The sequence below is a fragment of the Ixodes scapularis genome, unplaced genomic scaffold (assembly GCF_016920785.2).
Source record: "Ixodes scapularis isolate PalLabHiFi unplaced genomic scaffold, ASM1692078v2 ptg001361l_1___fragment_2___debris__unscaffolded, whole genome shotgun sequence".
NCBI classification, from domain to species: domain Eukaryota; kingdom Metazoa; phylum Arthropoda; class Arachnida; order Ixodida; family Ixodidae; genus Ixodes; species Ixodes scapularis.
In genome coordinates this window covers 171,502-186,840 of record NW_024610146.1, presented here as the reverse complement: position 1 = coordinate 186,840, position 15,339 = coordinate 171,502, and the positions used below count along the sequence as shown (strand labels likewise).

General features: G+C 45.6%; 1 protein-coding gene across 1 annotated transcript; it reads right to left on the bottom strand.

The window, feature by feature from the left end:
- Window positions 1–11,666: 11,666 nt before the first annotated feature.
- LOC115324217 lies at window positions 11,667–13,619 on the bottom strand. Its single transcript, XM_029984763.4, has one exon. The coding sequence runs from the start codon at window positions 13,617–13,619 to the stop codon at window positions 12,111–12,113; it is 1,509 nt and encodes a 502-aa protein (XP_029840623.2). The 3' UTR covers window positions 11,667–12,110.
- Window positions 13,620–15,339: the final 1,720 nt, after the last annotated feature.

Sequence of the window (15,339 nt, the reverse complement as noted above, 5' to 3'; positions counted from 1 at the left end):
TTGCATCGTGAGGGAACGACTATGACTGGGTTAACAGAAATAGGGAGAATGGGTGCGTGTGATTTGTTGAAGTTCGAATCAACAAATCGAGCTTCAACGAATGCGATAGTATTGCATTCACTCAACCAGCTATATGAGTTTCCAGATCCTTCCAAGTATGCGATTCGTGTTCTGCCAGTGGTACCTCAGTTAAATTAAAAGCAAAAGCCACGTTAAAAAAAAAAAAAAAATTACGGTGACTCGAGTTGCTCCCGCGCCGAATCATGTTTCACGTAAGCGTAATTTTGGGTTCGATGCAAGACGAGGGGTCTTCAATTATAAAAATATTTTGATTACGATTATTTGCAGCGCTAAAAATTTGAAAGCCAAGCAGTGAAGACGATGGTGTTCTTATAAATATTATATACATTTTATTTTACACTGTTTGAATACGCTGCCGTCGTTATGTCCTTGAATTATTGGCCAGCTTGTGGCGGACAGGGAAGTCTTGCAGGACCATTACGATAGGACCTACACTAAACCTGCCGCGCTTCGAAAAATGTTAGTCCAATGCATACCAGCTTGTTCAAGGCGGACGAAGCATTACGCATCCGGCAAAGCGCATTAAATCGCTGCCCGCGACGTTTTTTCTCTTTTTTTATTCATTTATTTATTTATTATTATCTTTTTTTTTTTGTGCAGCGAGATAATCTTCAGTCAAGCAGCACGCCCCCTCTACGGCGGGTTATGCAGGATTAACGGAGGCATCTCCTAATCCATTCTCCGTGTTGGCCCCTCGGGGGAGGGCGGTGAAGGGAGGAAAGGAGGGCAGGAAAGGAGGAAACGCAAAAAAAAGTGGAAAGAGCGAACTTTATTTTCGGCTTCAACCTCAATACCCGCCCGCTCCGTGGGAGTACCGGAAAGAGAAATCTTGGCGGAAAGAGAGGAAGCGAAGGAGGTGTACGCGATCCCCCTGTCCTGCGGGACCAGGTACATCGGGCAAACGGGGCGATGCCTCAACGACCGACTCCGAGAAGATCAAATGGACGCCGAAAGAGCTGCTTCGGAGTCCAAGCACCCAGTCGTCATTCACGGGAGAAAATGTCCCGGTTGCGCTCCTAATTTATGTAATAACAAAAATGGCTTGACATAACAAAAATAACAATTTAATTAAACGTTGCGCCTCCAATGCGGGAGGCATCTTCAGTAGAGCACAGAGCGAGTAAGAGTTGCACAAAAAAATTCGGCTATTTAGGCATAAAGTTTGTGTACAGGTCCGGCAGGGGGCCACGGTTCTTGTTTACCAGCGATGAATCACTTCCGCATTTGTCATTCTGGATGAACCAAGATTCCAGCAGCTTCCTCGGTCCCCACCTTATATCTCTCGCCAAGGTCGATGCCTTGCCAAAGTCAAATTGGTGTCCTCACGTCCATGCGTGGTCGACGAGTTCGGACTTGAAGCGGGTGGCGTTCGTGGAATTGGCGACATCCCGTGCGTGTTCTTTTAGTCTTGTTATTCTTTTTCGTCCCGTCTCTCCAGTGTAGGAAGCGTCACATTCCTTGCAGTGCACCTGGTAGATCCCGCCCCTTTCTGCCTCTGGCGGGGTCGGGTCTTTTGGCATGGAGATGACATTGACAGTTGTTATTTCGTACCCCCAACGGCCTGAGGGCGCGTCCCAATGCCTCCGGGATGCACACGACGTCACGTGTTCGTTCGGCTCGATCCGGGCGCCGACGGGACATTTGTTTCTTAACGCGATTGACAAACCAGTTGGGGTAGTTACGTTTTTTCAAAGCCTCCCGCACATGGCTAAGTTTTTGAATGCTTGAATGCTAAGTGTTGACTTAGATGGGACAGTTTCTGAACAATGAAGTAACGATCTTACAACTGAGCTTTTGTGTTGAGTAGGGTGATGAGCGTGGTAGTCAAGAAAGTTTTGTCTGTCACATGGTTTACGATATACGGATGTCTCCATCTTAAAAAAAGGTTCTTTAGTTCTATGGACACGCACATCTAAACACGGCAAGGTACTATCGGTTTCATGTTCGCAGGTGAACTGAATTGAGGGGTGGACACTATTCATATTGCGGTGAAAATCAGTTACGTTCTCTCTGTTAACCATTACAAAAGTGTCATCGACATAACGACGGTAGAACTTCACGGGGAAATCAATGCCAGACATTACCTTTCCTCAACATATTCCATGACGAGATTCGAGACGGTTACGGAAACTGAACTCCCCAAAGGGCATCCGCTGACCTGATGATAGATGTCCCCATTAAAACTAAGATTACACTGGTTGAGACAAAAACGCAAAAGGAGTATAACGTCTTCAACAAGGAGGGTTGTGCGAGTGGACAACGACTGGTCTGCCAACAACCGGTCACGGGCGACATCAACCGCCAGGGCGTTGGGGACATTCGTAAATAATGAAATCACACCAAAGGATACCATAGCCTCGTGCGGTAGCAGGGTCTGAGCGCGTATAAGTTCAACAAAGTCATGGGAATTCCGGATGCTAAACTCATTTTTTCTCGTAAGAGGGCTCAGAATCATAACCAGATATTTGGAAAGGCTGTAAGTAGATGAACTAATAAAAGGTACAATCGGGCGTAGAGGGCAACCCGGTTTGTGAATTTTGGGGAGTCCATACATCTTGGGTGTCGCGGCGTCAAAGGAGAAGAGACGACGGTATAGGTCGTCACTGATGCGTCCTTTCTTTTTCAGCTCTCGAAGCTGGTCAACTAACTCTCTTTCGGACTTAGTAGCGGGATCTCTTGATAGCCTCACGAAATAGTGACTGTCGTTTATAACTTCATACATCTTCTTCATGTAGTCATCCCTATCAAGCACAACGGTTCTTTTTCCTTTGTCGGCCTTTAAAATCATGATGGAGCTGTCTGACTTCAACTCATTAAGAGCAATGCGTTCTTGTTGACCAACAAACAAATGTCCCATCGGCGCCTGGATCCAGCCGAACGAACACGTCACGTTAAGGGTTTCGGAGGCATTGGGACGCGGCCTTAAGCCGTTGGGGGTACGAACTGTATACAAACCCTACAGAACAATCGCCAATGTTATCTCCAAGCCAAAAGATCCAACCCCGCCAGAGGCAGAAAGGGTCGTGATTTACCAGGTACAGTGCAAGGAATGTGACGCTTCCTACATTTGAGCGACGGACGAAAAAGAAAAACAAGACTAAAAGAACACGCACGGGACCGCCACCCGCTTCATGTCCGAACTCGTCGACCACGCATGGACGTCAGGACACCAATTTGACATTGACAAGGCATCGACCTTGGAGGGCGATAAAAGGTGGGAACCGAGGAAGCTGCTGGAATCTTGGTTCATGCAGAACGACAAACGCGGAAGTGATTCATCGCTGGTAAACAAGAACCGTGGCCCCCTGCCGGACGTGTACACAAACTTTATGCGTAAATAACCGAACTTTTTTGTGCGACTCTCACTCGCTCTGCGCTCTACTGAAGATGCCTCCCGCATGGGAGGCGAAACGTTTAATTAAATTGTTATTTTTGTTATGTCAAGCCGTTTTTGTTATTACATTTATCACGTCTTCGCCCGGCTTGTGGAGTATTTTTGCGCTCCTAATTTCACCGGCACAACAGCCATGGGAGGCCACTGCGAGCGAATGGGGAGAGAAATAATTGAGGCCTATCAGATGGCGACAAGCCCGGAAAACAAAACCACCCCGTCCATTTCGCTCTCAAGAAAGGAGATTATCTTTCTGAGGCCCTTAAAGGGCCCATGAAACGATTTTTGGGTTGGGATAAATCATTTTAGATTGGGATTTTAGTCATAGCACATCGTTCGGTGGACCAAAAGAAAAAGGTAGAAAGTCAAAAGCCTGACTTTCAGTGCGAAAATTTGAAAACAGAGCGGACTATTTCGTACCTCCTCCCCTTCGCAACCTCTCTGCCTTTTCACTGTGATACAACCGCGGTCCCAAAAGCGCGTTATCGGGTCCAAACTGACGTCACACGCAACCGGACCTCACTTATTCCCTTCACCCCTAAGCTGACATTGTGGTGGAAGCTACGCGCTTGCCGGACCAATCAGCCGCCTCCCTTTCGTCACCTGACTTCATTCTCTGCAGCCACATTTGCCACGCTCACGTGGCAAGTGTGGCTGGCCCAACGAGCACGTAGCTTCAACAGCACTGTCAGCTTCGGAATGAACGGGGTGGGGAAAGCAACTTTTGCCTGAATTTTGAGCGACGGGCTAATCTTCTAGGGGGAGAATGGATGTGTCCGGGATTACACAAACGAGAGTGCGAGCAAGAGGGGACTCCCCTTTTCGTCTTCTTTAACTGTTTGGTGAAATGCGCGATTTATGAGTTGAGGAGGAAAGCGAAACAGGGAAAAGTTGGAAAAGCGTTTCATGACCGCTTTAATGGAAGCCGAACGCTGACAGACTAGGCAAGGCGACAAGTTCACCGGCAGAAGCGGCCTTTCCTTTTATACGTTGTTGATGCCCCTTCGACCTCGCCTTTTGCTAATCCTCCCCACCTGCTTTTGCGTCTTCGTGTGGCTGTCAGCGAGCGCGACATCCGCTTTAAGCAAATCGAAAGGATGAAGCGAAACGCGTGACTCAGCGCGACCTCTCTACATAGGACGCGTAGGACAAAAACGTTTGGACGAAAATCTGTCACGTGACTTTTTCTGTCACGCTGATGGGATCTCTGGGGCTGTCGTTGTCGCCGTTTGCCTAGTTATAGAAATAAGCAGGCCACGTAGGTCCGGTTTTCGAACTGGGCTCTTCAGTGTTCTGTTGCTTTCGTGCGTTACAGACGCGGACGTGTTTTTTCGTCGTAAACGGTCGGAATACGTCCATGCCAATTTTTCGGTAACAGTCATTTTTTGCACCGGAGTTCGTGGAATACTTGTGATGTGTTTGTTGGACACGCTTCGACAAAAACTGCTCTTCGCCGACGACGAGACGTCAGTTGAATGTGCGCAACCTTCTTCTTCGAATGTGTTTGTGGGGTGCCTGAGTTGGATTATGCATCTATCCAGGATTACATGATATCGCTCTTGTATTAGTAAGTGCACTGCAAGCATGATTCTGATAGTCGTCCTGCTTTCCTTTCATTCTCCGCGGTTTTACGTGTGATGAGTTTTGCTTGGCATGAGGACAGTGTTAATTGTATTTTATAATTTGCTTTTCGTTTTACAGAGAAGTGTGACCTTTGTAAATATGTTGAGAATACACAGTGTGTAATGATAGCTGTTTAATAAACTTCTGGGAGCGATCGAAAAAATTTGTTTGTCCGTATAAGTGATTGGATATGCAACAAATGACATGCAACGTACACACACTTGCACGACGTTCGGCCAATACGAAGCAGACGCATCGTAGAGTTTTCGCACAATATTACGCGAACGCTAGGCCGGGGCGAAACAGCTGTACGGCAATACCTGCCGGGTATCAAACGGTGGTGCAAAACTGGACAGTTGAGCAATATTGGAACCGACTTTCGGCCGGAACTGGCACGATACTGCAAAGTATTGCCGTGCTGCTTGGGAACGGAGGTGATGACATCTTACTATCGTGCTTCCAACGCTTATTTATTTTATTTCTCTTCTGGGACGCGTAAAAGAGCACTTCTGTGACACACCAGAGATATTCGAAACTTGGGCTGGCCTCTCGGCTTTCTTTGCCACTTTTGGCACTTATTTGGCACTTCAGTGGGTAGCCAGAAAAGAGCCAAACTTCGGCATGCCCCGAATCGACAAGTTAAGATTTACTGCGGCAGTTATGGCTCAAGTCTGGCACTTACTTTGGCACAACTGTGGCGGACCAGAGAAAAGCCAAACTCGGCGAGGCTGAAATACCGAAATTAGGCGTTGCTTTGGTAGTTATGGCTCAAGTATGGCACACTTCGGCACTCCTGTGGCGTATCAGAGAAACGCCAAATTTTGGCGTGTCCGAAATACCCAAATTAGGCGTTGCTCTGGCAGTTATGGCTGAATTATTGCATCAACTTTGGCGCTCCTCTGGCGGACCAGAGAAACGCCAAACCTTGGCATGCCCCGAATTCCCAGTTTAGGTTTTATTATGGCAGTTATGGCTCAAATCTGGCACCAACTTTAGCGCTCCTCTGGCGGACCAGAGCAATGCCAAACTTTGGCATGTCCAAAATACCCAAATTGGGCATTGCTGTGGCAGTTATAGCTCTATAGTCAGTTACAGGTCAAGAAGGTAGCGGCAAATGCCCCTCAAAGGGAATCACATATCCCTCCGCCACCTCCGCATCCAATAGCGTCCCACCGTTTCCGTGACGTTGCGGCCAACGCGCGAGGAGGGTCTTGCCTTTCTGTACATATTTGCTTTATTTTTCGAATCTGACTTAGCACTGTGGAAGCCACGAGAGGGAGATTAGAGTTCTGCCCCACCGACGGAAACAAATGCGACTTTCGGGGATTAGCTTCCCCCCCGATGGATACAAAGGCTGCTTTCAGGGGCTCGGTTCCCTCTACGATGAATACAAAGGTCGCTTTCTTAAAAAGTGGGATCGGAGACAAGTTGGAATGTATTGAAGCGGAACAAGGAGCGTTTCCAGTAAACTCTTCTTTCGACTGCGGAGAGATTTGAAACGGGCGCATCACACTTGTGGGAGGAGCTTCTCCTACCTTCTTGACTTGTAACCGACTATAGTATTGCACTACTTCGGCAATCCTGTCGCGGACCCGAGAAAAGCCAAACTTTGGCACGTCCCAAATACCGAAATTAGGCGTTGCTCTGGCAGCTATGGCTGAAGTATGGCACCAACTTTGGCGCTCCTCTGGCGGACCAGAGAAACGCCAAACCTTGGCACGTCCCAAATACCGAAATTAGGCGTTGCTCTGGCAGTTATGGCTGAAGTATGGCACCAACTTTGGCGCTCCTCTGGCAGACCAGAGAAATGCCAAACCTTGGCATGCCCCGAATTCCCAGATTAGGATTTACTATGGCAGTTATGGCTCATGTATGGCACCAACTTTGGCGCTCCTCTGGCGTACCGGAGAAGAGCCAAACTTTGGCATGCCATAGGATCGCCCAACTAAGGTTATAGTTAGGCACCGTACTTTGGCACTGATGAATGCCATGGTGCAAAAACCTAACTGCGGCAAAGTTGGGCCCTTATGTTTGCCAGACCTTTGCCCAAGTTGGGCATTCCTCTGGCGTGCTACCTGGGAACATTCAACATATGAATAATATATCTCAGACACACACTCTAAAATACCTGTTGCGTTTTCATTCCTGAAAATTAATTCGGAGGACCATTCGATGCAGTCTAGTGAGGGAGCTCGGTGCATGAGTCAGCTAAAAAAGAGTGTAAATTAAAACAAAAATCCGAGGAAACCTAAGCACTTCTGATGAGTTGTGAATGCGAAAGCCTGAAGTCGTTCTTCCTCTCCCTTAGTCTGTCTGGGGCGTAGTGGCGTGGCCGGCCACATTTGGACGGCGGATGGCCAAGCGCGCGCTCTCGTGAATTGCCCGCGCCGCGCCGAGCTCCGCCGTGCCACCTCTCTGGAGCCTCTGCCTGTCTCCGGCGCCAGCAATGCCTCCTCTTACCGGCTGCCGCACCGCTCCATGCTGTGCGACGCCTTGGAGAAGGCTCCTCTGGTGGCGTTTTTTGGAAATACGCCGCAAAAGAGCCAATGGGAGCCTCGTTCCTTGATGTCGAGCGCCAGACAATGGGAGCCTATCCAACAAATATCGGATACAGTCGACATTCGAACGAGAGAAGGTGGCGTTTTGGCGGGCTTCAAATCATATGGCGTAGGTTCCCCCTATGGGACAGGAACTTTGTGAAAATATTGATCCAAAAAAACCACTCCGGAATTTGGAAAACAGCCCGAGGCCTCAAGTTCCCTACTCAGCAATATCGGCCACTCGGTGCGCTTGCGTTGTAGGAGACTTCTTCTCAAAAGGATCTTGCAAACCAGGTTCTGCGGATCTCTCACGTCGAGTGTATTTATGCCGAATAGTCGTCCTGTCCATACCGCATCAGCACCACCAGCTGTTAATGGCTGTAGTGACGATGTATTCACGCCTTGCGAGCTAAATGTCGCTCTTGTGTTGATAAAACCAAACTCATGTCCCGGTCCGGATGGAATAAAATATGATTTCTAAACAGATATGGGGACTTATGCTCGCTATTGGTGGCACTGCGAACTTCTGGCCTTTGTCGTTTATGAACTGTAGTCCAGCAATCTTAGGACGGAGTTCGGGCAGCAAAACTCAAGACTCGCGTTGTCGAAGCTCAAGGGAGCTGCAGCAGCGGGCTCACAGGAAGCTGTTCGGGCCTCGTTGGCACCGTTGGATTCTTAATGTTCGTCGGAAGAACCGAGCGTGCGTCTTCAACCGCTTTCTACGCTACACTCCTCGTCGTGTTAGCATAACTTGGCCTGGTTGGTCGAATCGTTGTGAGAGTGTCGAGCACCTTTGCAACGTTGACATTCACAAAGTCTAACCGTTTTAGCATCAAGGCATGGTTCCTTTCAAATGCCAGCTTTATTGTAGCATTTTCGACCTTAAGGGAGGTCACTTCAGCTTTTAGTCGGTCGAACTTCGATAGTAGTTTATTCAGAGTGATAGCCATATTAAATGACTCGTCGTTCGAATCGAAAACAGCAAGCGTAGCGGAGCCCGTTGGCACTGCTTTTCAGTTGACGGGGCTTACCTCCGAGCATGGGCGCGCCGTGCAGGCACTGCACTTGTAAATGATGACTCCGTCGCCAAAAAGAACTTCGTAATTTTTACGGCGAACGTTCAAACATTTTGAGTTTAAGTTTCTGTCGCACTCACCAGAGCAGGCGAAAGAATGATGCCTGGACAAAATAGCCAAAGAGCAGTCAGTGCACAAACTCTTCCCGCCCGGCATCATTCGAACGAAAATGTAATCCTAAAATCTTCATAAATACAGTTTCTTCCTGGCTTTTCTACCGGTATCATAATGTTTATAAATGTGAAGCCTTGCTGCCTCTCTGATAGTGCAGACTCTACTTGTTTTATTTTTAAGACCACTCTTCATGAGAAGACGGGACTGGTTTTATGACGAATATGTTATGCAAATTGTAAATTATGTTTACCACACAAATGTCTGAAAGCTAATGAACCCAACATTTCTTTGGGACTATAATTATGAAAAATGCCCACGTGCGGATACGGAGTATCTTTTATTTATTATTTATTTACAATACTGCGGACCTTTCGGTCTACGCAGGAGAGGAAGTACAAAAGCACATAATAAATACATGATCATGCACTCTGTGCGGGTCAAGCGTGCGCAGGCAGTTCGAAGTGCCTGCGCATTCTTTACATGCATCACTTAATTAAAAAATTCGGTCAATTTGGCTCCGAATAGCTGAAGGCTGCAGAAACTGACAAGTTCTTCTGGTAAAGCGTTCCACTCAATTATTGTTCTGCAAAAGAATGAATATTTGAATACATCATTCTCGTATTGATACGGTGAAATGGCTTTAGTGTTGCTCGTTCTCCGGGAACGAGACGTCGAAGGTAGCAGATATGTTTCAGGATCTATTTTTGTCAGTCCGTTTGCTATAATGTATAATTCTTTTAATCTAGAAATTTTTCTTCTGTTTTCTAGGCGATCCAGCCGCGCCTCAGCTCTCATTGCGGTAACAGACGACGTACGCCTATATTCCGAAAAAATAAACCGTAAAGCAAGGTTCTCGATTCTTTCTATTTGTGTGACCTGTTTTCTTCTGTAGGGGTCCCATACGCAACTTGCATACTCTAATATCGGACGCACATAGGATTTATATGCAGTTAATCTAACATCTCTATTTGCATGTCTTAGGTGCCTTCTAAGGAACGCTACTTTTTGATATGCCCTTGCACATATATAGTCCACGTGACTATTCCAGCGCAACGTATTACAAAAAATCACACCTAGGTACTTAAATTCATCTACTTTTGCAAGTTCTGTGCTCCCTATAGTGTAGCGGAAATCTAACACTTTCTTCTTGTTTGTAATACTACAAAATACCGTCTTATTAAAATTAATAACCATGCCCCATGTAGCACACCATGAGCTGATTACCCCCAAAGACTCATTTAGTAACTCCTGATCCTGAACTGTAGTAATTTTAGAAAATAGCATACAGTCATCCGCAAAAAGCTTAACATGTACAAAAGAAGGCAGATTCGAAGCTATGTCATTGATATAGACTAAGAATAAGAGTGGCCCTAAAACGGAACCCTGGGGTACTCTTGAATAGACTGCTAATGGGGGAGAGCATACGTTATTATAACAGACATACTGCATTCGGTTGCTTAAATATGAACGTATCCATGATAGCAAACTCCGATTCAGTCCTAATTTACGTAGCTTTTCGAGCAATTTGTCATGAGGAACACGGTCAAAGGCTTTCGAAAAATCCATACATATTACATCAACTTGACCACGCTCATTTATAACAGACGCGAACTCATGCGTACATTCAAGTAGCTGCGTGACCGTTGACAGACCCTGCCTAAACCCATGCTGGTGCTTATACAGTAAGTTATTTTCTTCCAGGTAGTGATTGATATGTTTTGATATAATATGTTCTAGGAGTTTGCAACATGTCGATGTTAAGGATATAGGACGATAATTCTCAGTTGCCATCTTGTTTCCGGACTTGTGAATTGGCACACTTTTCCCACATAACCAATCTGCCGGTAGCTTGCTCTGCCGAAGTGAAGCTTGAAAAATTACAAATAAGTACCGAGACACCCACTCTGCGTATCGTCTTAGAAAAGCATTCGGAATGTCATCTGGGCCAGATGCCTTTTTATCGTTTATATTCAAAATCAAGTTAAAGATACCGCTTTCCGACAGAACGAGCTCCGGCATTTGTGACTGATAAGAAACATAGGCAGGGTCTCCCGACGGGTCACGTGACAGAGTAAAAACGGACTGAAAGTACTTGTTAAATTCTTCTGCAATTTGAAAAGGAGAAGAAACAGTTTCACTGTTAACTATGATTTGCGAGGTCACCTCCTTAGGTGATGAAAAGAAACGCCAAAATTTTTGTGGGCATTCCTTCAAGAACCGTGAGAGCGCGTTACCACAGTAGCTCTCTCGAGCTTGCGTGACGAGATTCTTTAGCTTTCGCCCTAATTCTGCTATCTCCGCGGAAGTTTTAACTTTGCTTTTCCTTCGGCGTTTTATTTTTCGTTTTAATTGTAGGATTTCCCTCGTAATCCAAGGATGGACCCTCTTTGCTCTGACGTTTCTTGAAGGGACAAAATGATATATACAGTGAGATACAATACTCTTAAATTTCCCCCATAGCTCACCGACGTCAGAGAGTTGACAAAAATCATCAAACTGCCATTCCAAGTAGTCGAGAATAGAGACATCATCGGAGTTTTGAAAATCTCGAACAACACTTCCCGGACAAAAATTTTGGGACGACGATTTAGAGAGTTGAATAATGAATACCAGGATTTTATGATCAGAGACCCCGTCAATAACACCGACCTCGTCTGCTTCGATTGTATTACTAACGAAAAGTAGGTCTAGTGTTGCTTGGCCTGTGCCGGGTACTCTAGTTGGGACGCTCACTAACTGTCGCATATTAAAACAAAGAGAGATATCTAACAGACGTTCAGAGGATGCGACTTCTGCTTTACCTACTTTACAGGACGTCCAATCAATAGTGGGCAGGTTGAAGTCTCCTGTTAAAATTACCTTAGTTTTATCGGTGAAGTGCAGTGCCATGTAATCATGTAAATCTTCTAAGAGTTTTGGCGGGGCATTTGGTGGCCTGTAAACGGCGCCTACAACAAAAACGTTTCCGTGGAATGTTAACTTACACCATAATACTTCTCCACTGATAACACAATTCATTGGCATCAATTCTATTGAATCTTTAAATATAACAGCAACGCCACCGCCCCTCGATCCTCTATCTTTTCTAATCATCCTGTATGAAGGGGGAAGAATTTCGCTGTCACCAATACCACTGTGTAACCACGTTTCGGTGATAACAACAACATGGGGATCATGAGTCAACAAGATAAGTTCCAGGTCATCCACTTTATTCACGATGCTCCGAGCATTAAAACTCAAGATCTTCAATGATTCCTTAGGATGCATTTTCAGAGATAATTGGCGTCATTTCACATTCCTTCGGTTTGTTGGCCGATTTTTTTCTTTGCACACTTGCCCCTTGGCGTCATCCCATTCGAAAATGTCGTTTCCAATCTTAATCTTGTCGTGTATCAGAAAAGCAGTTTCCCCATTATCACGATTTGGTTTGCTACTTTCCCATAGCAGTTTGCGCTTTTGAAGCGTCACCCATGAATAATCGTGCTCAAGTGTTATTTTGGTACCTTTTAGAAGTCTGCGTTTTTTTAGAAGATTATTCTTTTCATTGTAGTCGAAGAACTTAATAATAATAGGCCGGCTTCTATTTGTCTTTCGTCCAACCCGATGCAAGCGTTCGACAGAGTTAGTACGAATCCCAAGTTTTTCTACGAAAATACCGTCGAGTACCTTTGATCGAAGTATATCTGCCGTTTCACCGGCGTCCTCGGAAACACCAAAAACCATAAGATTATTGCAGCGGCTTCGATCTTCTAAGTCGACCAACTTTCTTTGGCATTCAGTAAGTTCGGTTTGTACGGACGAAACATTTTTTTCAATACTCGTCATTTGATTCCTAAGCTCTTGTGTTTCTTCGACTGTGACTTCAATTTGTTCAACCTTTTTGGCCAGTTTGTCAAATTTGTTCTCAAATGTTTGTTGACTAGTTTTTATCCCAGCAAGCTCAGTTAGGATCACATTCTGTTTAGCCAAAATATCCTTAACCATTTCCTCCATCGTAGGTATACAATCATCATCCGGACCCGGGTTGGATTCGATATCCCCGCATGATAACAGGTCACGAATTACAGCAATACACTCAAGGAACAGCAGTACACACGTCCGGGGGCATGGCGGCGAGAAAAGACAAACGTTGCTAGTACGCTTACAATGCAAGGAGTGACTTCTGCTCACCTGCACGTAGAGCATGATAGGGTTAGCCATTGCTCCCGGAGGAGTGCCGCCATGCCCTCTGACGCTGAAGAGCTGTCGTGGCCTTTTTGTAGTCTCGTGGGCGAGACAAGTTGTCGATGTCGGTCTGGCTTCTTTGGCGAACACGAGTTTCCTGAAGATGTTTCCAGGCTCCTCGCTGGCTTGAAAATGGGCGTCGCTTGTCCAGTTCAGTTGCAGCGGCGTCATGATGACTTGGCGTTCCGAGAAATCGCCCTGATCCGTCGGCGACCCCGTCAGTCCAGCCAAGGTGATCAAAAACTGCACGTAGAGCATGATAGGGTTAGCCATTGCTCCCGGAGGAGTGCCGCCATGCCCTCTGACGCCGAAGAGCTGTCGTGGCCTTTTTGTAGTCTCGTGGGCGAGACAAGTTGTCGATGTCGGTCTGGCTTCTTTGGCGAACACGAGTTTCCTGAAGATGTTTCCAGGCTCCTCGCTGGCGTGAAAATGGGCGTCGCTTGTCCAGTTCAGTTGCAGCGGCGTCATGATGACTTGGCGTTCCGAGAAATCGCCCTGATGCGTCGGCGACCCCGTCAGTCCAGCCAAGGTGATCAAAAATTGCACGTAGAGCATGATAGGGTTAGCCATTGCTCCCGGAGGAGTGCCGCCATGCCCTCTTTTCTTTTCAACCCTATTCTTTTGGTTGTTTACTACACTGGGCGCAGTCTGTAGACCGTAAGATAAATTTTTAATTCTCATTCAGGATATAGAGTAAATCACCTTCTTTATAACTTTTAGCAAAACAAATCGGAATTGCGAAGTTATTTTAATTTAATGACTATATGCAGAGAGAAAAAATTGTGCGATGTGACTTTCAAAATTGTATGAGCCTTTATAATGATTGCGGCAACATTGTCAATACAGAAATCCTAACCAGGGTAAAAGCCATTGTTATGGGTTCGACAACACATCTGCACAGTTTGAAGTCATAAGACGCGATTCATAAGAAATAGCAAACGCGAAGTGAAAGGGACCGTAGGAACGGACAACATTTGGAATCGCCCTGTGTCGTCAATGCTTTATTTATTTTTCTTTACTCATAAAGGAAGCTTTGACTTTTTGCAGGAAGAAACAGCAGGTATGGATCTGAAATGTTTCTTAAGGAAAAAAGCAGTTATGAATAAGTAAAAATTCAATTAGGTACCTAATAAAAAAATTATTTATAATTAAAAAAAGGATCATCTTCATTCAACACAGGTCATACATAAATACGCAACTGCGGAAAATTAAAACAAAAAGCAACACACCCTGAACTTCTTGTTTCAAAGTAAAATGAAATAAAAAAATCCCATATTTCGCCGGTGAGGACCAATGTGATACCCACAAAAGAGGCAACGTTTACAAAAAAAACATTTGTGTGCATTTTTTATTCGTTTAGGCCATGTAATTGACTGTAGTAAATTATATTTTACTTTGTAGTTTGCTTCAAAAGCTTAAAACTTTTCAACTATTATCCGCGAACATAAAGCTTCTCTTTTTTTTAAGGTATGAATGAGGATTGAGAAACTCTGAGTGTTGTAAAGTATCGATATTATAAAAATATTCACAACACGAACTGGGGATAAGCATGCATGACAGCCTGACTTGTATGCGACAAACCTGCGATGGAAGGAAATTGGCCTGCTCAAATAAAATGTTTTGAGAAAATCTATGTCCCGGCATACGCGGTTATTTATTTTTTTTTGCTCAAGATTTTTTTATAAACAAAGCGATGAAAGGTGAATAACAAGGCCTGTGCAGGTGGGTTATACCGCAGAAATGTTTGCGGTTGGGCTAGTTGGCGGTGCATACTTGCTTGGTTGGAACAGCGCTAGAAAACGAAGTCCCAAGACGAGTAAACACACTTAGTTACGCAGCTTGGGGGCATATTTGAGGGGGCTACTAGTCACTATAACTTCATATTTTAACTTATATCTGTATTTATTTTGTTAATTACTCAAACTAAACAAATGATATCAATTAGAAACTTGCTGAGCGTTGTCGCAACTTCTAGATAGATAAGTTCTGGAACATCGGCCTGCGTGAAGTGCGGTACTCCACTTAAGTTACCTCCGATGAAACCGGCACAAGCCTGGCAAGGTGAAAACACGGATAAGACACGACAAAACTGCGCAGGCGCAGTTTCACAGTGGTAAGTTTGCGCGGCTGTGGCGCGAGGACCATACACTAGTGATACAGAAAAGCATGACTTTACGATGCTCGTCCAGATCGGAAAGGGCAGGAGCGGCGTTTGAACCCAGGAGCTCCGAGGTTTTACGGTTCAAACATTTGCTTCAAGGGCTCTGAGCGGGTGTGCGGGAGCCTACTC